The sequence below is a fragment of the Zophobas morio genome, unplaced genomic scaffold (genome assembly GCF_036711695.1).
Source record: "Zophobas morio isolate AGI-343-1 ecotype UQ-CSIRO unplaced genomic scaffold, CSIRO_AGI_Zmor_V1 ptg000023l, whole genome shotgun sequence".
Lineage (NCBI taxonomy): Eukaryota > Metazoa > Arthropoda > Insecta > Coleoptera > Tenebrionidae > Zophobas > Zophobas morio.
This window is the reverse complement of record NW_026972128.1, coordinates 4,000,444-4,024,381: the sequence shown is the minus strand read 5'-3', so window position 1 is coordinate 4,024,381 and position 23,938 is coordinate 4,000,444. Positions and strand designations below refer to the sequence as shown.

Genomic DNA, 23,938 nt, shown 5'->3' with positions numbered 1-23,938 from the left:
CATTAATCTACACTCAAACTGGTCTTCAAAACAATTTTTATCGATTTTTTTTTAATTGCCAAATTTTATAACTGAACCTTTCTTTCGGACAATTCTTTGAAAAAAGGCCTAAATTTTCTACTATTTTTGGCTTAGTTTCTTGAATGATAAACATGAGATTGACTCTAACTTGGTGTCAATTTTTTAGTTTCTGTAGTTTTTTCACAATTTTTAACCCAATCTTGCCAAAATGCGTCACTTTTTTTGTATCGTACACTTTTTCGTCGATAATGAAATAACTGAAGAGAGCAAATTTGCCTCAGCAATTTCACAGTATATTACTGAAAATTTGCAGAGTCACATGCTGTCGATGCATTATATTTTTCAAAATTGCCTGCATAGGTGGTCTCAAAAATTAATGTATGAACTGATTTATCTTCTCATTATCTCAGAAAAGGCTTACCTAGTGTTTCTGAAATTGTTGGAAATTAGTTATGTTCCAGTTCGTGTACATTATGTTTATAATAAAACAATACGTTTATCTTTACTAGGAAATGTTGTTACAATTTAAAACAATACTTTTCGCATACATACATACATCGAACTCCGATTAAGGTTAATGTTAGAGTTCAAAACTTTCTTTAATATTTTGTTATTGATATTTATTACGAACCGAAACAAAACAGAAAAACATGAAAAACGGTTTAATAATATGCATATTTAAAACGATTATAACATAAATAAGGCAGAAAAAAACAACTTTTATATTACAAATAAGGCAAAAAAAAACTTCTCAAATTTAAAGAATTACATGGGCGTAGAAAACAATACTGCGTTGCTTAATCCAACCAACAAACCGGATTGTTGTTTAATCCTCGTGTAAATTGAACCGTTTCGTTGCATTATTTATAATTTTTTTGTCCAAATAACTTTTAAAGTCGTCACTGATCTGACTGGTTTAAACGATTAAAAGATTCTGTAAATTAACCAAAAAAAAAAAAGAAAAAAATTCGAAGGGCGTCACTCGACCCAACCCTAACAGGGCCTGGCGTAATGAAAATGAGGGGTGTGAAGCAAATTGCTCTCATTTTTCCCCGCAATTTTTTATGAATTTTAATAACAGTAAAAAATACTTTTACATCATGATTTTATGCGTTACGACACCGTTTCAGAAATACCCGCTGATTTGTCGACTGAATGATTTACACAAATGTCAAATACCCGTAAAATATTTTTAGCGCGTTGCGGCAAAATCTGATTTATTTTTCTTGTGTTAATAAGACGCGAACGATTCGTTGCCTCAGAAATGCTTTTTATCGGATATACGGTGGAATAAAATCGTGTAGCAAAACGGCGTAACAAGTTTTGTTGGACGAGTTTTCTTTTATGTAGTTAAAAAAAGCTATATAACAATTTGCCATTCACTGTCACATCTACCTTGAAAAGTAAGTTTTATTTTTCCATCGTTGTGAGTTTATTTGAGATGGGTCGGACTGGTCGTTAAAGTTATGGAAGTCGATTTCGTGGAATAATTTTCTGACAGAGCAAGATTAATTGATTTCGTCTTGAACGTTAAGCAGTTTTTTCTGAACGAATTCAAGTTTGTTTTGGAGAGCAGTGAATGCAGTTGTTGTGTTTATAAACAGTGTTCTTTGTTGTTTGTTGGTTTGATTAAATTTTAATTGGTGGGTTTGTTTTGCGATTATTATTGTGTTTATCTTTGGTTTTGAATTGAACTTGTTGGTGTTTGTGTAGGGTATCATTCATGGTATCACTGTTTGTGGAGTTTTAAATGTTGTAAAACCACATTGTAGTGTTTATTAACATTTTAAAGGTACAATGAAGTTCGTTACAAATGATCAGATTTGTTCGGAGTAGATATTACTAGATAAATTCTTATTTGTGGTTCAAATAACACAAACAGTTGCCAGTTCCGGTCCTTTTCTTTTGAAAAGTTCACACAGTTTACGAATTCCAGGTTGATTTATTTCATATACAATATGTTACATTTCCTTGGGTTATTTTACTGTCGGAGCAATAGCTCCGCTTTCCTGTGTGGCTGTCGTCTGTCGGAAATTTATTGCACAAGAAACTCGGAACTACCCAACCGATTAGTCTGCCTGTTTATCCCTTCCAAAAAGTTGATGACGTTATCTAAAATCTCACCTGACTTGACTAATGCAGTTTTGTCATGTTTTAATAGTGCACTTTTATTTTCGCCTTTACGGATAGGAGTTCACCTAAAAAATCGGTTGTCTGTAAAGTCGGTTTACTGACGATAGTTGAACGTGACAACGTCTTAAGAAAATAATTTATTAAAATTTCTTAAATTTTGATTTTATTATTTTAATAATATAATTAAATTTTTTCAATAGTCACTTAATTATTTTTGCAAATTAAATTGTAATTTGTTATAAAAAAGTAATAATTTCAAATAATTCATTATAAGAATAAACAATGATTAAATTATTGTTTGTAAATCTTACATTTAAAATTTAAAATTTGGAAACATTAAGATTTTCGTAAATCTAGTGTTTAAAAAGCCCGCCTCAATGGGTTTGATATAGGAGAAAATGTTCCCTTTCACGGCTGGCTGGTCCAACCTGTAATTTCAGACACGTTGTTGTGATATGTGGAATATTTAATATTTATGTTTTAATTTTTTTAAATCATAGCTACGCTCGAAAATTATTTCGATTAAATAGTAAAGCCATCGATTTTTTACTCATCGTGAAATAGTTCTGTTAACTTATTGTTTTAATTTTGTCGCGTTCTCGCTTGCACTTCAAGCCTTACATGGAACGCCTCAGAGCGAGGTAACGCCGCATGAGTCACATGGAACGCCTCAGAGCGAGGTAACGCCGCATGAGTCATGTTTTTTCGTGCGTGCAGCCGGCTCAATCGAATTATAAGACGTTGTCACGTCAAAAAGTTTACAATCAAATTTGAATTAAAATTATAAAATATGAAGTTTTATTTATTTTATGATATCCCCTACAATTAAAAAAAAATGAGGACAAATTCCGTTTCTTTGAACAGTTATAATTTTTTTTTTGTAATAACCTCCATACAATAAAAAATATACTCTATACAAATGACAGTGTAAGAAGTGAAATGACTCCCCATATATTTTTTGACATCCTGTGAATGTGTTTTGACGCCCGATACATTTTTTTTTGTATTTGTCTACGACATCCATTTTTTTTAATATACCGTAAGTATATATTTTTTCAGAAATTCTTGGAGAGCGTGTTTGTTTAAGTTATTAATGTATCATAATCTGATCACCCATATTCAGCCACTGCCTTTGATTCGAACGCATTATGTTACAAGAACACAGTGAATTTGGTTGTATGTATTTGGTTTGGCGCGGAATGTAGTTCGTACGTATGATATAAAACGAACACTCGGTTAACAATAGGGTATTCCACGATTTTTTTTTAATGCACTACACGAAAGAATATCGTCTACAAAATGCGAAGATGTGGTCAATATTTTTTTTTTACTTTTGAATAACTCAAAAAAAAAAAGTTAAATTTAAACTGATTTTTTCCCGCGGTTAAGTTGTGCATTACGTACGTCATGATGACGTACGTAACGCTGACCAATGGGATCAGCGTAGCGATGAGGCTCATGCTGCTTTAAAGTGAGACGACATCGGTATTTAGCCATCTTGAATTCTTGTTTGGTTATGATAGGTTCGGTTTATTTATGTTTGGTCGATCTTAGTGTTAACGTTTTGTAATTTGCTCTCATTGAAGCTTAAAATAATTTAAAAAGTCAGTCGTTTCCATTATTTGACATTGTTTGTTTAAACACGGTGAGTAGAATTGACCGTTTAATATTTACCACTTACCAAAACCTTTTACAGCGACTTACAACTTAAAATTGTGTAGGAAGATTATCTGGGAAAATACGGCACAGAATAAATAGTCACAATGGAAAGTGAATATGAGCAAGCTACTTCTACCAATCTCCCTGTAGTTGATGATGTAATGATATGTAGATTTGTATTATCGAAGAAATGTGAATTTTCTGATACCAGGTGTTGAAAATGTGAAAACCGAACGGTAAAGTGTACAACGTAATAATGGTTTGATAGTAATTATTCATTGTTATAGTGGAGCTCGTGCAACTTACGGCGACGATGCTGTTGGTTATGTGCAGTTGAGACGACACGATGAGATTTGTACTGTTAAAGCTTTGATTGCACCAGAACATAAAGTTCGCCTAAAAGGCTATGAAGTTTCAGTAACAATAAATGAGTCTGAACAATGCATAATTGACTCAAAGTGTTATGACTGTGCTGCAAGTGAAGGTATGAATGATTTTATGTTGTATGAGTGTATGTATTACGTCTACTTTTCAGGTGGTTGTAAACATGGTGTAGCCTTACTGTTCTGGTTATACAGACGTACCTTGGAGCCTTCAGTGACTTCTGTTGAATGTTATTGGAGGAAGTCTACTCTGTCTAAAGTTGGCAGTACTATAAAAGGGCAAAGAATGAGAGAGTTGTTTAATTTTCGGCAAGTTCCTTCTTTACCAACAAAAGGAACGGCATTTTTGGACAAAGTAATTTCTACCGCATTAAAATCAGATAGTCATTCAATTCTTGCTACGATGTATAAGAGTGAAGTGAATATTTTGGAGAAAGCTTCGTTGTACCATTTATGTCTTTCTTACAAAAAAACGACTGATGCACCAAATGCAGAAGACTTCATATCGTTTTGCCAAAGTAATTTAAATAGTGAAATTTGCAAAAGTATCAATACTTTAACAATATTGCAGTCACAATCTAAAGCCTGGTTTGATGTTAGATATGCGAGAATAACAGCTTCAAAACTGCATGAAGTTGCTCACTGCAAAACTGTTGATGGAGCTACAACTGCTGCAGTTTTGGCAGCATCAAAATTTAGAGGAACAAAGGCCATGAAAAGAGGCCTTAACCTTGAAGATGTCTTAAAAGTCATAGCTGAGGAGAAAAATATTAAATTAGAAAGAGTAGGAATGACCATAAATGATATGTACCCAATATTTGGTGCCTCGGCAGATGCAATGTCTGATAAATATTGCGTTGAAATAAAATGTCCAATAAAGACCAATACTGTAAAAAATTACATTACGCCAGAGGGTGAAATAACTCCTAAACCATATGCACAACTGCAGCTGCAAATATTTCTTAATAAAAAACAATGGGGTTTATTTTGTGTTGCATCTCCATCTTTTGAAACGGACAGAAATGTGACTATAAAGGAAATTCCTTTGGATGAAAATTTTTGTCACAATGTAATGGAGCAGGCACAAGCTTTTTGGAAAAAAGCGATTTTTCCAATTTTAATTAACTGATGTTTTCAATAATTATACTTATTTATTTCATAATTATTTCTTATTCGTTTCAATAATAAATAAATCTAAATCCTGTTATACCCCAATCCCCTAGTATCAATGAGAAAAAAAGTTAAATGCTTTTATTTATACAATTAATTTATTGTTTCCAATAAAATACAAATAAAAACCATGTAAAAACTATTGTATTAATGGACCTTGCAAATTTATCAAACCACAAGCAACAATTACAATATGATCCAAAAGTGGCACCAAATTATGATCTGTGGTAGCATGTGGACCCAACATTCGAAATTCTCTGATCCTACGAAATAATCTTTCAATGTGGATCCTCAACGCTGCGACAAGTTTCGACTGACGTACCTCATCCTTCGTCATTTTTCTGGTGCTTGTCACGCTGGGAGGTCTGACTAGATTCACCTTTTTTTTCTGGAAAAGCCCTGCTACTTGCTTGAAGCCCCTATCGGTCATTACTGTTGTATTTTCAGGTACAACGGTCAAATACCCTGATTGCTTAATTAGTTCTACATCTGATGTGCGACCTCCAAACCCTTCTGATATAAAATTAATTAGCCCATTTGGAGTACTTGACACTAAATACTTGCATGTGTTACAAGTTTTATAATTGCTCCAGGTTAAAGCTTGCTGGTAAGCTGCACTAGGTCTTTCAACTTGTATTTCGAAGCAATCAATGATTGCTTCAACATCTTTATAATACGTCTGAAACTGCCTAGGTAGAACTCGCTGAATTTTACTTTTCTCAGGCCAAAAAATTAACTCGTTGAGTTTTGTAGCCATTTTTGGCAATGTTTTTGAAAATATATTACTGACACCACTAGTGCTTAATGCAAAATCTGTCCCTAATCATACAAATTGGTCATCTGTTCGTATTTTCTTAAGAACGATATAAATATGTTCTACAGGAACTTCTAATTCTTCCTGGAGTAATTTGATGAAAAAAAAATTCTGACTTGGGCAAGCCCAGATAAAATCTGCTATTATTTTCAATTTTGAATATTTCCACTTTCACCAATAGTTCTTTGGATATCATATTAGTTTCATGCAATGACTCCGATGATGGTTCATAAACACTTCCACTTTGGAGTGAAAGGGAGGATGATGACAATGATGTCGATGATCCCTGAATAGGTTTGTGGGGGCTTTGATATATTTGTGACGATAATGATCGAAGAGTGTTTGTGCTTTTATCTGCCACTTCAACTGAGGTCATTGATGACTGATCTTTTGTGCTAACTCTTGTCTGAGTTGCTTTTCTAAGAGTTCTCCTTTTTGTTCTTAAAGGAGAAACTGATTTTTCTGGCGATTTTGCACTAACAAACATGCCAGATGGTGAAGCCACTGTTTTTAATTGCAGTTCTTCTACATCCTCTGAAGTACCAGGTACAGTAGGTTCAGGAAACAGTTTCCTTCGAAGCCCTCTACTGTGCTGTTGTGTTTCCATCTTACGTTTCCTTGAAGTTGGTGTGAATTGGGACGAAGTTTCTTTCCTCACTATGCTTCTTGGAAACACATTGTCTTTTAACATTAGGCGTGTATCCATTAATTTGAAATGAATCCAATTTTCAGCATCCTTTTCCAACTTTATTAAAGAAAATTTGTTAATAAGGTGATACAAGTAGATACCGACATACAAATTTTTGAAAAATTTACTATACTTAGGTGCATCAAAATGATCTTCACAACAGTACAAACTTTTCCCAGGTATGTATGTTCTTCCCACAGCTTCAAACCATAACTTCCTCCGATCCACTTTTTGGGGAACAGTAAAAAATAATTTTTCTGGATTATTTGTAGAGTTATTATCACACCCAACGAAGAAACACTGTTTCGCCATCGTGCCAATTTTTTCTATTTAATTTGTTTATATGTATTTAAGGAATAAAACGAACAGGCCAAGTTGATCAAAAACACGTGCACACTCTGACCTACCTCAATATAATAAACCAGCAGGTTTGGCAACACAGCATCACTGCCATCGCTTCAAAGTGATTGGTTACACTTTTAACCGCGAAATACTGCAACTTTGAGCCGGTCTCTCACTCTTCTATTATTTTGACAATTTTTTTCAAAGCGATTATTTTTTATAAATAGTTCAAATTTGTTTTTTGTACATGTATTTAGATATTGTTTCAGAATGTTTAGTTAAGATTTGATTTTAAACTTTAGTGGAAAACCCTATTGCTCCAAAATATGAATGCATTGGTAAAGGGCAACGCTACGCCTGTGTGTATTTTTCCATTTGAAAATATTCCGATCGACATGTTATTAAGAATAGGTCAATTCTCGCCCGTGCAATGTAATATTAATAATGAAAGAATAACGTGTACCGTTCTTCTTTTAAATAAAAAATTATATAAATAACAGGGGTCACAACTTAAGGAAAAATTGGTTTAAAGAGTTTAGACAGTACTTCCCTCGCTATCGGAAACGTGACGATGGCATGCCTATTATGTTTTTTTTCTCATTACATTTTTGTAGTGGAGCATTTTAAAAAATTTTTGGGATGACGTCATCAATATTTTTGCAAGGACACGTATATCAGTTTGGATAGATGTAGTGTAACACAAAAAAAATAGGGCTAAGCGGTTGAAATTTATGCGCTGCGTATGGACCACGGCAGACTAGTGGCTCGCAACCGATGTTATGCATCGCGAAGAAAATTATGAGAAAACTAACGTTAACTGAACGTCAATTGATGATTTTAAAATCCATATCCACAACATAATAATAATAATATTTTTAATAATTTTCAAGTGTCGGTCTCGCTGAAAATAAAACTATTTCTGTAAATTATTAAAAATGATGCACAATTGGAAAGCGAGAAATTCGGCAAACTTTTGAGGTGACGTCATCAATTTTTTGGAGGGGACAAGTAAATATATTTTGAATAAAAACTTATCGTGCTAATCATAACTGTAAATCATCTGCAAGATTTCAAAGCATTCGGTTTTGCAGATTCCACTGCAACTACTTTTTTGTACTGTAGGGGTTATGAAACGTCGAGATATTTAATACGAAAGTAGTCATTCCTCGGAAGGACCCTGTCATACCACTCATTTTCATTAAGGAGTAATAAACACCTATACAAAACTCGCTTGACATACATACACCTTGTAAAACCCTTATAATGGACTCGAACTGCAAGGATTATTACTGTTCATTGTTGCCATAATGGAGCTGTAAAGTTTTACTAGGTACATGTGAACTGAGTTAAGTTATACAATAGCCAGTTTGACTTATAAGGGTGCTTTGACTTAAGCAGCTTAAGTCATAAAAGTTTTACAAGGTGTATGTCAAGTGAGTTTTGTATACATTTTCACCGTTTCGAAAAAACTTATTTCAACTTGTTTAAAAAATTAAATAAAAAACATAAAATGGATTGGTTTAAAATCTTGCCCGTGGATTACGTTAGGTATTGTATACACATTAAATGCTAATAAAAATTTATCCTTGGTGACGTTATCCTAGATAAATGATATCTAAAATGTGTAACATGTTACGCGTCTGCACTATTTATCAACGCACCCATATTTTTAACCTTAGTTATGCAGATTTTTGGACAAAATCAAAACTGTTTGTCTATCAGAACTTCAAAAAGTTCATTGGTTTTTCATTTAAAGTATTTTTATAATTACCATTTTTGATATTGATAAATTTTCCAATGTAACTTTTCTTCATTTAAGTATTTTTGAGTTATGAAGTTATTTAGACTATTCATGCAAATTTTGAGGCACAAGATAACATTTTTTCAATTGAAGCTTTCAATTTTTTAAAATTGAAAGACAGAAATAGGTTTTTCATATTTAGATTATAGTCTTAAATAACAGTGGCTTAAGCTCTGTATTATTCAGAATGTAGAATTCTTTTGACAATTTCAACATTTAAAATTAAATAAGTATTACGAAAATTATAAATTTGAAGTATTCCACACCGTCGAAACCACGTGTGTAATTTATTTATTTTGTACCTTTAGTTTTAATTTGTAATTTTAATTATCTATATTCTTTGTGCAACTTCTATTACTATAATTTAATGTTGTAGCAATTTTTCTTCATTTATTCTCATATTTATCATTTAACGATTTTCCAGTCACAAATTTGAAACCCATTTGTATTTGACGCAGATTCGTTTTGTCAATAGCGTTAGTTAGTATTACTAAACTAAAATAGAGTGTACCTATGTGCTACCAAAAATTAAAAACTGAAAAACACAATATAATACATTTCCTTCACCATAAAATAAATAAAATAATAAATGGATTTTAATTTGTTTAGAGAAGAATCTACTTAAAAAGAAATGTTCTGAAACCCGGTAGTAATGTTTTTAGATAAAAAGTTTAATTGTTCCTTGTTTGAATTTCAAGCTTTGAGTGTTTTAATAAACAGTGTGCTTATCGCGAGCATACAAAACATAAACATCGTGTTTAATTAAAGTGTATATTATTTTGCGGGTTCCGTCTCTGTTAACTGAAGATTGTTTGCATTTTTGAAATAATAAATTTAGTAGATAAAATTAGAGTTTACACTTGCATTCTACAATGCAGAGGGTTTTTTACTTTTGATTGTAACAACTTTGTGGTTTTATTTTTTATTTCTAGTATCGACGTTTCATGGCCCCTACCACATGAAAAAGTAGATCTTCCGTTTTCGTCTGTATCCGTTATTCGACAAGTAATCGCCGGACAGATGTGTTGTGAAATTTTAAATGTATTATTTTAAGAATATCGTTTACGTAATCAAAATTCATCTATTCAGACCACCAAAAATGTAATCGTTTTAACTTGTCAAGTGTGTAAAACAATTCGACAAAATTTCACAACTTACTTAGAAATGACAAAACCAAGAAAATTAAATCAACAAATACAAAAATGTGGTGTAGTCGAATCTCAAACATTAATATTTCAAGCTGTTGTGATGAATCACTGTTAATTTTTGTTTCTACACGTTCTGTTTGATTCGCCGAAATGAATATTCATGTGATAAGAAAATTAATTACGAATTCACTGCTACTCGTATTCACAATTAAAATGATTTATCCAATTCAACATATCTTCCTAAAATCAACGCTTAGTCTTACATGAATCCCAAAGAACTCCAAGCGTATGCAGCTCCTGAAATCTGACTAATTCATTTGACCTCCACATTATTAAAATTAATAAATGCCAATTCCCAATCCTAAAACATATCCTACTAAAAACGAAACTTTTCCCAAAGAGGCGTACCTCAACTCCCTATTGTTTCATGAATTTTTCATATACCACGTATGACTTGTTATTTTTGTATTAATTCCCAATAAAAATTCTCTTCTTTCTTTTCCAGAGATATTTTGTGATAGAAAAGGGTATTCTAGTATACGGCAAAGGCCCCAGCGAAATCAGTAAAGGAAAAATACACGGATCTGTCGATATTGGATTGTCTGTGATCACTACGAAAGCGAAAAGAAGACGAATAGATATAGACGCAGAGGAATTTATTTATCATTTAAAAGCCAAAAGCGACGACGCTTTTACGAGTTGGGTGCAACAGTTGACGGCTCATAGGTTGTATAGGCAGCATATTCTTACGTATGGAACGAACGTGGGGGCTTTGTTTAAACCGACAGATGGCCTGCACAGTGAGTAAATTTATTACTTGTAGTCATATGCCACAGAACTCTCAAAATGGGGAATTAATTGCCATGTTAATGAAATTTTCACACGAGAAGAGCTGTTGCGCCAAAACGGCCACTTTTACACACGATTTTGAAATATTCAGGATTAATAACCATTAAACGGTACAGAAGCTGTAAAGTGTTAACATAAAGAAATGTGTTTCCAGGAAAATTACTACACCATTGTTTGAATTATGGTTTAGAATTTTAAATAAACGTTTGCGTAGGTAATGGAGTAATCCTGAAGTGGAATGTGTCTTAGATTTAAGCCCATCACAAAATTAAATTGAAAAAACATGCAATTAATGATCGTTTAGTCGGCCACTAAAATATTTATCACCATACCTTTTATATATGTGTTTACGTGGTAAGCAGAAATTATGGGGCACATTTTCGGTTGAACCTATCGTTGATTTCTCAAAATCAGTCTGTAAATAAATAAGCAGGTTATCGACATTAATTCGGACAATACACGCTCGATATTGATGATATCAATAACGGGTGGTCTGTTTGTCTCTTTTTTTTATACATCTGTGATACTTTTCGAGCGATTTTGACTTAAACTGGAATTATTAAAAATAAGCTTTTAATGTATTTTCGTCGAAACCATTTATACAGCTTTTGAAAAATTCCATAAATTTTATAATTCACGCAATAAGATGCAATTAATATAAGCGGCATTTCGTAGATGAGTTGCTAAAGAGCAGTTTAATTATATAATTGCAATTTGTTTTAATTATGTCTGTGGTTGAGTGCGCACGGTAGCAGTTTCTAGAAGAAATCTAATGTCATACTGATATTTGCAGAGGGCTGTTTTTTTTATTTTCCCGTCCAGTATGTACGTCATATGGTTTTATGGAAATGTGTCTTAAACTGTATTCAAAAATAAAGAGAATGCGATAACTCAGAATTGAAACGAAATAATCAACAAATATTTGCTGTTACACAGAAAACAGTTTTGTGATGTAAAATGCATATATAAAACTTTCAGGTGTCAGATTGCACATGCTAATCGTACCTTTCCTGTAATAAAATTGTACGCAGTTGAACCAGACACATATTAAGTGTTTGTAATTCTTTCACGGGAAATGATCAAACTTGCTAATAACATAGAGCAGGGTGTAAAGATACGTACTATGCTCATAATATGAGCGTACTGAAAATGTACAAAATATGCTGTAACTATTTACACCTAAAGAATAGTCGTCTACTTAATTAAGTTTATTGTAAAAGTAATTGACGACTAAATGCTTTTCAATATTTTCAGCTAGAAAATTTTATCGTCGTGTTGAAAAACTTCGTTCAGCTTCAGCGGATGTAATTGGTGCGTATCAGCTTTTAAATTAAGTGCAGTAGTTTAAAATTTTCCGCTCAAAACTGTACTTGTTTGTTGCAGCAGTTAGTGTAGTCATTTTTTAGAATATACATTTTTTGTTTTTTAGTTAGTTGTCCGGAAGCTTTCATGTTTGCTTTAAATTATCTACCAAATTACCAGGTTATTGCGGTAACGGCAATTCATTTCCAAGATCTAAAGTTATATAAAATTTAATAAAACAAACTTCGTGATGTCACGAGTTTTTAATTGCTTTTTTTTCTAATTAATTTTTTAATAAAGTTGTCGTTTTCAACGTATAAATAGGCGACTTTTAGCTACGTTCCTCGCCTTGTGATTCTGCTTCGTGAGGTAAACCAGTGTGACGTGACAGTGTTGATATAAATAAATTCTTGGTGGAAATGTTTACAATATTTCTATGGTAATCTAATTTTAAGAACATACAATTCTTGAAATCCAATAATATAAGGGTTAACAAGTTCGTTAAAAAGAGAAAAGTATTAAAAAATCATAAAATCGAGTAGATCGAATTTTTTCGATTAATCACAAAAGTGTTTAATATTAAAAAAGAAAATAATAAAAACTTTGTTTTTATTATTGTCCTATATTTCCAATCCTGTTAATTAAATTACGATGTAAAAACATGAAAAACACTGTTATCATTAAATTCTTGTATAGCTACGAATACAGCAAATTCTTTTGTTTTAAAAGCAATATTCGAAGGTTTTAAATTTAAATAATGCTTTATTTTAAAAAGTATAGAAAATAATAAAATTCCTTAGTAACTTCATAGAGGAATTGTGTCACGTAAATAAAAAATTAAAGTACATATTTTAAATTTTGTAAACAAAGTAGTTTTTTGCAATTTTTTTTTCTGTTTTTAGAAAACTGAAATAAAGATTTTTTAAGTTACTATTGTGGAAAAAACTTCGAAAAAATAATATACATGTACTGAAGTAATAAAATCATCAGATCACCACTTTTACGTATATTTTATTTCATGTTACGCAGATATTACTCACTTTTCATAGACCTAATATTATCCCTATGCTGACCTTATTAAACCAGAGGATCAATACTGAAAAGTTTGTATAAAAATAAAATTGTCTTTAAATTAATGACAAGTTAGTTTGACGAAAATAAGTTAGCATTAAACTTGAACTTTGTTAAACTTTCGACCAACTAAAATGCTGCTTTATGGATTTTTGTTAATTAATATTGTAATGTAAATCCTATCCCCAATTAAGTTTTCTTAATTTCTTATATGACGTATTTATAATATCGACAATTGTGACTTTGTTGATAATTTATAACTTTTTTACGATAATTTTAAATTTCAAGTGTTGGATAAAAACACCAAAACGCAAAGATATTCCATTCCGTCAAAATCAATAATGGGTTAATATTTGTAATAAAGTAAAAAAATGAATTATTGTAAAATTCTACGAAAAATGTGTTTCAGTTATGACTTAATTGCTACTCAACTTGCGGTAATTTTTAGAGTTCGTCACCGTAGAGGTAGTAAAACCGCTTGACTGGGAAGACCTTCTTGTATTGTAAGAGTAATAAATAAAAAATATAATCTACTGTTATCTGTATAACGTACCATTGTATATTTCTTATAAAGTTTGTCTAAACTTATTAGTAAACGCCGCCAATTACTTTATGACGGGTTATAATTTTCTGACCCTCCTTGTACATAATTCTGTACATAAATGTGCAGAAAATATTACGTCAAACATTTAAATCAAACTTAACGAACCACGATTCTGACTGTTGAAAGAGAGTTAACCCCCTTAAAATTTGGCTGGTTTGTATGTAGTAAAAAAATCAAACCGCAATCAAGTGTTGAATTAGTATATTTTTTGATCTGTTTAGAGTTTATTAAATATTATATTTTACAATTTCTATGGATTGATTTATTAAACATACAGAAACTAGTAAGTACATTTAGACCCGGGTTATAGAAAGCGAAATTAAAATTAATTGGCGATTAACTTTTAATTGAGGTTCGTGCATGTTTTAACCAATCACAGGTTCATATTCCACATTTTAATCCTGTGTGAAATTAGTCGAGAATTAAATATTTAATTCGCTTTTCTATTAATCGGCTCTATATATTTTTTTTCATAAGGGAAGTCGAGGCTATCACTTGTACCATTAAAATAGTTTAATAATATTTTGCGATCCACGATTAACAATTAATTTCATAGGTTTTGTTTTATAGCAGTTTTGGAATTTTTCTTGTAATTTCGTAGGTAAATTATTGTAATATCTTGACTAACTATTTTATACATCCTAATTAGTAAAAGGGTGTTGTTTATATGCTACAGAAAAATAAAAACATCGTCGCAGATAAAATAGATTGCTTGAAAATAATTAAAAACCTTATTTTTATACAATTGTTTAAATTCAGTTTTAGAAATGAACCGTGGGAAAAAGTCGAGCATTGTTTTTCAATGGAATATTTTTTTCGCCTTAATAGATATTCATTTTATTTATGCCTTTAGTTTTTAAGTTAAAATCAGGAAAAACTTTGAAAAATGAAATAATCGTGATTTAATGTCACAACTAATAGTCTAGATACTTATTACAGAAACATTTTAATTTTATTTTACTGGAAAGATAATGTTGAAAACTAAATACAATTTTACTCTTTATAGTATTAATTGCTTTTATAGTTAGTAATATATACAGGCTTGCTAGAATGTATGGAAACGGTTAAATATCTTGAGAACCAATTGTACAAATCACCTGAAATTAGGTACTTATTATAGGGGTACAAGTTGTGCCCAAAAAAATTTTTTTCACAAGTAGCCATGAAGCATGCAAATATCGACTTGTTTAGAGGTATTACTTTTGCTACCAAGGTTAAAAAAGAAGATTGAGGTTATGTATGAAATACTTTATGTGATTATTTCTTAAAAAATGAATAAATGATAAATGTGCTACTAACATTAGTTGAGTATACGCATGGTAGTTGGTGGACGGTGAAAAATAAAATGATTAATTCAGCGACAAGTGTAAACGGTTTTCTTTGTGTTGAAGATTTAGGTTAAGTTTGATTATAAATCAAAACAAAATCATTTTGCATCAAAAAAATTGAAGGTTTTTTTTCAGTTTATTGTCTTACGGTTTCTACTAGTGAAAAAAAAATAGTATATTAATCATGTTTGTGAAGCCAATTATAAATAGAAGTACTATTTTTAACTTCATTTCTTTTCGAGATGCAAGCCCAACTTTTTTTTTTAATGTCACTACTACATAATTAATGCATTTTTGAATAGAGCTTTTTTTTCTGAATTTATTGATGTAGCACAATCATATTTTCTTTCTGATTGAAATGGCAAAATAAATTATTTTAAATAAGAATACTGCCAGGAAGTAAATAAGGATCATTTTTTATTTATTGTTTCAGAAAGAAAGTATGATTGTGCTATATCAGTGAATTCAGAAAAAAAGCTCTATTCAAAACTGTATTAATTACATATGTGGTAGTGTCATTTAAAAAAAATTAAGTTGGCCTTGCGTCTCGAAAACAAACAAAGCAAAACAAATTTTTGACGAATAATTAGAACACAACTTCTTGTACCCCTATACCTAATTTCAGTTGATTTAAACAATTGGTTTTCAAGATATTTAACTGTTTCCACACTTTCTAACGACCCTGTGTATGAAATTAGGTTTAAAAATTATAAGTAAAAGTAAAATTTAGCATATGTTATCCAAGATTTGATATTTGGTGTTTACTTGAAGTAAATGTGCCAATAGTTGTGAATCGTAAACACTGTGTGTTTGTGTAAACACTAATCAAATTGACAACAATATGATATCCAGTAGATAGTAGCGTGTAGAATTGTCCATGTTGTTTCTTTTCTGAATGGAAACTTTTTTGTTTTTGTTAATAAATACTACTGCAGTGTTCAATTTCGGCGATGTTTACCATTTTTTACACTTAATTCAATTTGGCGTGTAGCAGCTTTTTCCCGTAAATTTCATTAAGCTCACAACTTCCTCCACCAACAAATCCCATCCTGACTGATTTCGCATTAAATTGAAGGTATACCCAGAACACCAGAGATCGTAAGTCGTGATGGTAGCTTAACCCGGGGGTTGCAGCCCCCGCCGAGCTCGGGTCGGTTAAGCCTGTGGCTCCAAGAGTCCCTAACGTCCCTCGATCAGTTTCAAAGAGACGCGACAAGCTTAGAACAAAACATAACGAAGCTGTCCAGACTCCTGCAACAAATAGAGGCTAGTGCAATATTGGGAACGGAGGTTCGTCCTTCATAGTGGCTGCTAATAATAAAAGCAATTAAATAGCATTTTCAGTGTGTACCCGAGGCTCTCTCTCCCAACATAAAAAAAGACAGGAGGAAGTTCGGCTTGAAGAAGAAAAAGTCCGCGAAAGGCGGCAGCGTCGATTTAACCATCCAATTTAGTAGCGCTAATAAATCTTCAACTACTGGAACGGATACCGACAACACTTCTCCACTTTCCGTAATATTGGATTTACGAGGTTTGATTATTTTTTAAGTTTTGTGTTTCAGGCTAATTCGCTTTCGGTGCTGTCGACTTCTCCCCAGCAACTTGGAGTCAATACTGTGGCTAGCTTGCCAGTGCCTATTAATGCTACTACTCCTACTCCTGATAGTCTTAGTAACGTAGATGTTATTTCTTTGTCGACGGAAAATCAGCTGAGGGAGGATTTTTTGTCTTTGGCGAAATCAGGTAATGTCGCAACGTTTTATTGAACTCATATTTTAGTGCTTCTGAGACCATTAAATGTCATTTCGCAGACATTTTTTAAAAACTAAAACAATTATAGTGTGTGGTAGTAGGTGTAACACGAGCCAAAGACGAATGCCACAAACTATTTACATGGAAAAGATTTGTGTTCCAAGTAGAACAGCGGGGAGTGAATTAAAATAACTCTTGATAACAGTAAAACACAATAATTGTCACGTGGTAATATGTAATAAGTGCAGTGATAACATAATTTACTAATAGTCCAGTCAAATTAGCGATCAACCTCGGAATGAGAGATAATAAGCTGAATTTTCGTATATACCTTCATTTTAGCGTTCTAAAAGTTGTCTCAAAAATCTCATAAAATCTCGTGTCTGCGTCGTAAGTTATTCAAGGTCAAAGGTGAAGAAAAACAGTTTTTTGCGATTATCTCGGTTTCTATTGCTCCAATGATGTTAACATTTATTATCGTAATTGTAGAGCACAAAATTTGGGACAAATTTTATTTGAAACATTTTTTCATGCGCTCAATAGTTTTTGAGATAGAGGGCAGTGCGCGCGCAGCGCTCATCCATACGTACTGTAATGCAATCAACCGTGAATATCTGTGAATACTACCTTTAATTTTGAATAATTTGTATTATTTATCAGTTAATACATTGCATTTAATAACATTTTACATATTTTCAATACATTCATTTAATGATAATGATACTTACCTACTTTGTGGAATTAAAAACTCTTTAAATGAAATACTTATTGTATGTATATCTTAATTTATTGAAAGTAGATTTTAAGTAGAAAAATAATTAAGTACTTTATCTTTCAAATGTGTAAGTTTTTATATATTAGATAATATATTATACTTGTTATATTATTATATATCTAAAAGTTATATTAATTTTTTCAAAGTAAAAATTTAAGGAAGTAAAACGAGTTAATGTATTTTAATTTTATCTTTGTTCAGTACCTGTACATTTCTTACGATTGAAATTAAATTGATAGTGAAAATCTAGAAATCTTTAATAATTTAAAGAACAAAAGTATTAATTTTCTGCTTCTTCACTGTCATCTTCTGGACGTTCGGGAATTTCTGTTTCATCGTCATCATCTTCGGTGCCCTGAATCGTTGTTTCCAGACCTTCCAGTTGTAATCATGATAGAAAAATAAGTACTTAAAACCTTACACATTTTAAAGATATAAATAAATTGAGATATACAATAAATATTTCATTAAATGCGTTTTTAATTACACAAAGTAGGTAAGTATTATTCAATTAATATGTTGAAAATATGTAAAATGTTTAAATACAATGTATTAATTGATAAATAATACAAATTTTTCAAAATTCAAGATAGTATTCATAGATATTCACGGTTGATTGCATTACATTACGTATGGATGAGCGCTGCGCGCTCACTGCCCTCTATCTCAAAAACGATTGAGCGCATGAAAAAATGTTTCAAATAAAATGTGTCCCAAATTTTGTGCTCTACAATTATGATAATAGATGTTAACATCACTGGAGCAAGAGAAACCGAGATAATCGCAAAAAACTGTTTTTCTTCATCTTTGACCTTGAATAACTTACGACGCAGACACGAGATTTTATGAGACTTTTGACATAACTTTTAAAACGCCAAAATTAAGGTATATACAAAAATTCAGCTTATTATCTCTCATTCCGAGATTGATCCCTTTTTTATCCTAAAATGACTGGACTATAAGAATTAGTTTACATCAATATTATCGTTACCCAAATGTTTATATCTATTATTATGATTAAATGGACAGGAAAAATGGTATATTGAACTGCTTTTGGGATTATGTAAAGGTTATCTTGTTTCCTAGCGCAAATTAAACTTTTTAGACCACGAAATGAACTTCAGTTTTGATTTATGATAACTAGAACAGAAGTTGTATAACTTAATACATATTTCTGTAAATTAAAATTACAAATTTAATTATCTATTACATAAGACTTGACAATGCATTAGTTTTTTTTGGTTTTTCAAGTTATGCACGATTGTATGGTCAGTTTCACTTTATCTTTCAATTATGAGATTTAATTATTTGAAAGTTATAAAACGTTCACAATGGTAGATAAAGCGATGAAACTACCTACAAATTTTGTTATGATAGTCAATGATTATTGAAGCAATTATTTACGTAAAAAGTAGTTTTATTGTGATAAAAAACGATTCAGAAAATTTTAATTGAGTTCAGCTCAGATTATTATTGTTCCTGACGCAATTGTTTGCCCTAAATAAAGTGTGATTGATAAAGGAAAAACTTCGGTTCATACATCAAACAAAGCATTACGACATTGGCGTCTTGTGATATAACTTTCCACGTGGTAATAGGACTGCTGACAAATTTTAGTGGTTTATAATTATAACCTAACAAATTTGCAAATTGTTAGTGCTTTTATGTAGTACCTTGAGTTATTGCTATTGTCAGGCACTAGATGACTTAAAAATTCAATTCAATTTTGTTACATCATGTATAGTTCCTAAAGTTTTTAGGTTAAATTCTTTAGTTTTAGTAGTATTTTTATTTGACTAAAACAACAGAGTTGCCGTAGACGAAGCAAATAGTGACAGTTTTATCACTTAATATCTACTAGTTTCTATAGTTCACGTTGTTACTAACTTCAGGGTGAAAAAATAGATGTACAGAGCCCAAGGAACGTCAATTACTTATGAATGTAATTTTTGGGCCTCTATCGCCACGATCGTGTTAAGATGTATTGTTTCTCTCTCATACGTAATAGAATATTAAAACATTAAACAAAAAAATGGCAGCATTATAAAGCTCGATAAATGACTAATTGTTCACGATCATAAATAAATTTATGGCCAGTTTAAAAATAACTAATATTATTGTATCAAGTCTAACCGGATATTGTAGTTGTAAAGTTTTTTCTGTAAGTATTTACATCTGTGCACCTAATTTTTAGACAACATTTCATTCACGGCAGTATGGCATGCACTATACATGCCATATCTACGTTACCAAACAGAGTCCGGTATTATATGCATCAGAAGTTCCACAACAAAGAATGTGTGCATGTTTGTATGTATCTGCCATTAAATACGTTGCAAATGTCGAGTGACTAATAATGTTTGTAAGTTTTTTTGCCAGATTTGTAACGTATTTAAAATTTTATGATGGAGTACCTGATTGTCATATTGACATTTATAACACCAAATCAGTGCATAACTAACTCCATTAATCTCTAAAGAAATTGTCATCTTCTCAACACGTTTGTTAGGCACGCTCATGTCAAAATTGACAACTGTGAACTTACGTATATACAGGGTTTCTATAAATGATTATAGGGTCGCAGTAGGTCATGTAAACATGCCGCCTCTCAAATTTAACTGTACGGAGATCCGTACTAAGTGCCCAAGGACGCATGACAAAGATCACACATGTGTAGAACTGGTTGCCTAAACGCTTATTTTTAAAAAATAAAACTAATTCATTACGATTAAAAGAAACAAATTTGTTGCGGTTAAACATCACAGTAAATGTTGAAAATGTTCATCATTCTGTTCAAGCACATGTTCACTCTCTTTTTAATTTCAAATGTTCTGTAACATTCTTTCGTCAATACTTTGGACCCGTTGTTCAATTATTCAATTCTGCTCAAGTCGTCTCAAGTTATTAACCACTTCCCCAGATACGTAAAATCATCCACGAGAGTTCTTTTTGTCGCCACTGCCAGTTCGAACAAATCTGTTGATTACATCTCTAATGTGAGCCTTTAACGATGTTCCTTGAATTATTAATTCACGGTATTTGGGCAGATATTCGTGCTTACAAGCGGTCACAGAATACACACATTCTTCGTTTACGAAGTCCCATTGCGACAGCAAGACATAACGATGAAAGTGTCTTGTTCAACAGAATCAACCATTTTTCCAGGAACAGAGCGACAACTTGAGAGACGTCTGTAAGAGTTAACGGAATTATTTTCACGTAAAAACGTTTGTTTTTTTGCCGGTCAGTGTAGATACAGCGGAACGAAAACTTTTATGTTTTTTTTTTATATAATTTTGAAATTTGGTAACGTTTGTGACATTTCTGGTCGCAGAACGAATTCAAAAGTGAAGTTTTGAACTTGTATATTTGTTGCAGTTCTTGGTAGTATTAAGAGTCTATCGTTCGGCCTAAGCACGGAACGCGAAAGACTTAAGTCGGCTTTAGAATTAGAAGGAACCGTCAATGTCAATCAAAACGTAGTTAATTTAAGAAACAATCTAAATCAAGTTCTTCAACAAAACACAGAACTGAAGAGTAGACTGTTACGCATACACGAAGCGTCCGACTTGACGGACCTCTCCTCGCTCGAGCAGCTGTCGGAGAACGTAAGTGCCGAAACCCCAGCAGCTTTCCGACGACCGTTTTTCGTTTTGGTTTTGTTTTGTCTCACAGCATCGTCCCTATAACGCTTCGTTGAGCTATAGTTCCTCGTGTGTGAGCGCGACCGAATTTTTCGATGCCGAAGACTTGCCGACCGAGAAGCCCACGCTGGACATCGAAGATCCAGAAATACAAGAAGAGGAGTCTGAGGTGCGTACACGTTCTGAAAGTAGTTCGGAGGCGGGCTCACTCTCCAGTGGCGAAGGCAGCATTAGTTCAGAGTCGGAACTTGGTACTGAGCTGAACACGGTCAATAATTCGCTAGATTCGGCAGGTAGGTGGCTTCGGTGGTAGTTCTAGGGGGATCGAGACGTGGGAGGGGCGAAGGTGAGTCGGTAGATTGTACCCATGAGATTGGTAGTTTGTGAGTGTCCCCTTGTTCAATTTGGAGTTTTATGTGGCGTTTGAAGCCGTAGTGATTTTTTTATGATTTTGATACGAATCAGAAGTCACGAAAGTACAAAAAATGTAGGCAAATAATAATGAGAAAGTATATTTTCATAATTCCATATTTCTGAAAAGAATTGATTTTAATAATGTACGAAAACACTCAACTATGAAAAGACGAAACGAAACGTTATTAGGTTAAACCCCGAAGAAATTACAAAATAGAATGACGGTATGACCACTATAGTTTCTTATCCTAAATTCGCAAGTGAACCCGTTCGGATGCTTTTATGTCTGTTGAGACCTTCTATTGGTATGTTCTTCTTAAAGTATTTCCACTCCACTGCTAAGGGATACATTTTTTTTTCTAAGTAAGTTAAAGCTATTTTAAATTCAATTTATTAAAACTACGTTCACAGCAAATAAATATTGTTTGCGCACAAATTAATAATGGTTCCATGAAACCTTTAGCTATAGTATTAAATTTATTTCTAGTGTACAAACACAAAAGGGAAATATAATACTTTCTAACACAATGGTATGTGCATTGAGTAGAGTGAAATTGTAAAATGCATAAAAATCATAGCAAATTTTCATTTCGATTTTAAATAATGATTTTGTAACTAGTGCATTTGACAATGGCGTGAATGCATTTTTGTTAATTTCATGGTGCATTTAATACAACACTTACGAATCAGGTGGGGTCACATTATTGGCGGGAATTTTTAAACAAAATTCATAAATTGTTTAACGTGTTTTTTTTACGAAAGAGCATTTAAATCACTGTTCAGTGTATTTTTTTTTAATTTTGTTGTTAAGAAAATGGTTGAAGATTAATGATTTTTTTTAATGAAAAAAGCAAAATTTTGGAAAAAATTGTTTCCGGTACTAATCTAAGAGTGTATTTATTTGTATGTCTTTGCCAGATTTCTGACTGTTACAGTCATTTCCCAAAATTTGGGACAAGATGAGCAAGTCAGGTTCTCATAGATCAATGAAAAGCAATGGGAATATAACTTTCATGTCCTTGTCATTTGCCCGAAATTTTGTGGAAACAACTTTATGTTAGAAGACTTCTTCGACTTTTCATCTTTCCTGTCTTTTTTGAAAAGGAGGTTCCGAAAATTAAAATTAATTAAAAATATAGTGGCTTGTATCTGATAGAAGTATGAGTATGAGTACTGATTAAGAATCAAACTGTACATCACTGTTTTCTGCTTTCGGTGTTTAATAAAAATGCAGTTGTACAAATTTACTTCCCAAGCCAGCTTGAAAAATGTACACTTGACCAATAGCTAATATCATATTTTCTCGACGTTTCGTAGCTTGTAGAATATGGAAAACTAGATCTCCCGTTTCCATCTGTCTGGTCTGTATGTCTGTCTGTTAGAGATTTTATTAGATAAGTAATCCCCGAAAGTTCTGGACAGAAGTGTTTGTTTCTACGTCCCTGCTAAACATGTGCTGACGTTATCTCGAAATTTTGCTGTATAAATCCTCTCTAAAATGCACAAAATATTAAATATATATATTTATAGTTTATCAGAGTATTCATATTTTTATTGCCATTTTTGTCACCTTTTGTTGTGTTTTTTTGTTGCATTCTTGGTCTCTTTTTATGTAACCTTTTGTTCGCATTTTATTGTCGCTTTTTTCGCATTTCTGGTCGCCTTTTTTGTATTTTTCTTGACCCTGCTAAAAACTTGATGACGTCATCACAAAATTTTATTATGAAAACATACGCATATGTTTCTTCACCTGCAGTTTAACAATTCAGTTTATTTAAGGAACTAGTTTTGTTTGATTGGGTTTCAGTGGCGAGGAATATTTTGTCTAAATAACTATAGACCATTTTTTTCATAAAAGTAGATAGTGTGGTGTATCAAATGAGTGAGTTTGATTTACGTTAAAAAAATTCATTTTTAGGGTTATGAAATTCCTATAGTTATCAGTAATAAAAAGCCAAAACTACGAAGCATTCTACTGAGTTGCTTCAATTTTATCCTCAGTTTTTAACTGTAAGTAGTCATAATGTCAGTCATACATAG

At 32.0% G+C, this 23,938-nt stretch overlaps 1 protein-coding gene across 5 annotated transcripts in view; it reads left to right on the top strand.

The window, feature by feature from the left end:
* The window catches only part of LOC135133947 (oxysterol-binding protein-related protein 6-like), a 50,150-nt gene that overhangs the window by 23,050 nt on the left and 3,162 nt on the right, over window positions 1–23,938 (top strand). For 4 of the 5 annotated variants that reach the window (XM_064062512.1, XM_064062513.1, XM_064062511.1 and 1 more), the window contains exons 3-8: window positions 10,665–10,959; window positions 16,389–16,603; window positions 16,649–16,825; window positions 16,876–17,056; window positions 21,219–21,448; window positions 21,516–21,777. In XM_064062512.1, the coding sequence (XP_063918582.1) occupies window positions 10,665–10,959; window positions 16,389–16,603; window positions 16,649–16,825; window positions 16,876–17,056; window positions 21,219–21,448; window positions 21,516–21,777 (1,360 nt within the window). The remainder of the gene's footprint in view (window positions 1–10,664; window positions 10,960–16,388; window positions 16,604–16,648; window positions 16,826–16,875; window positions 17,057–21,218; window positions 21,449–21,515; window positions 21,778–23,938) is intronic. The other variant, XM_064062510.1, reaches the window with a different exon arrangement.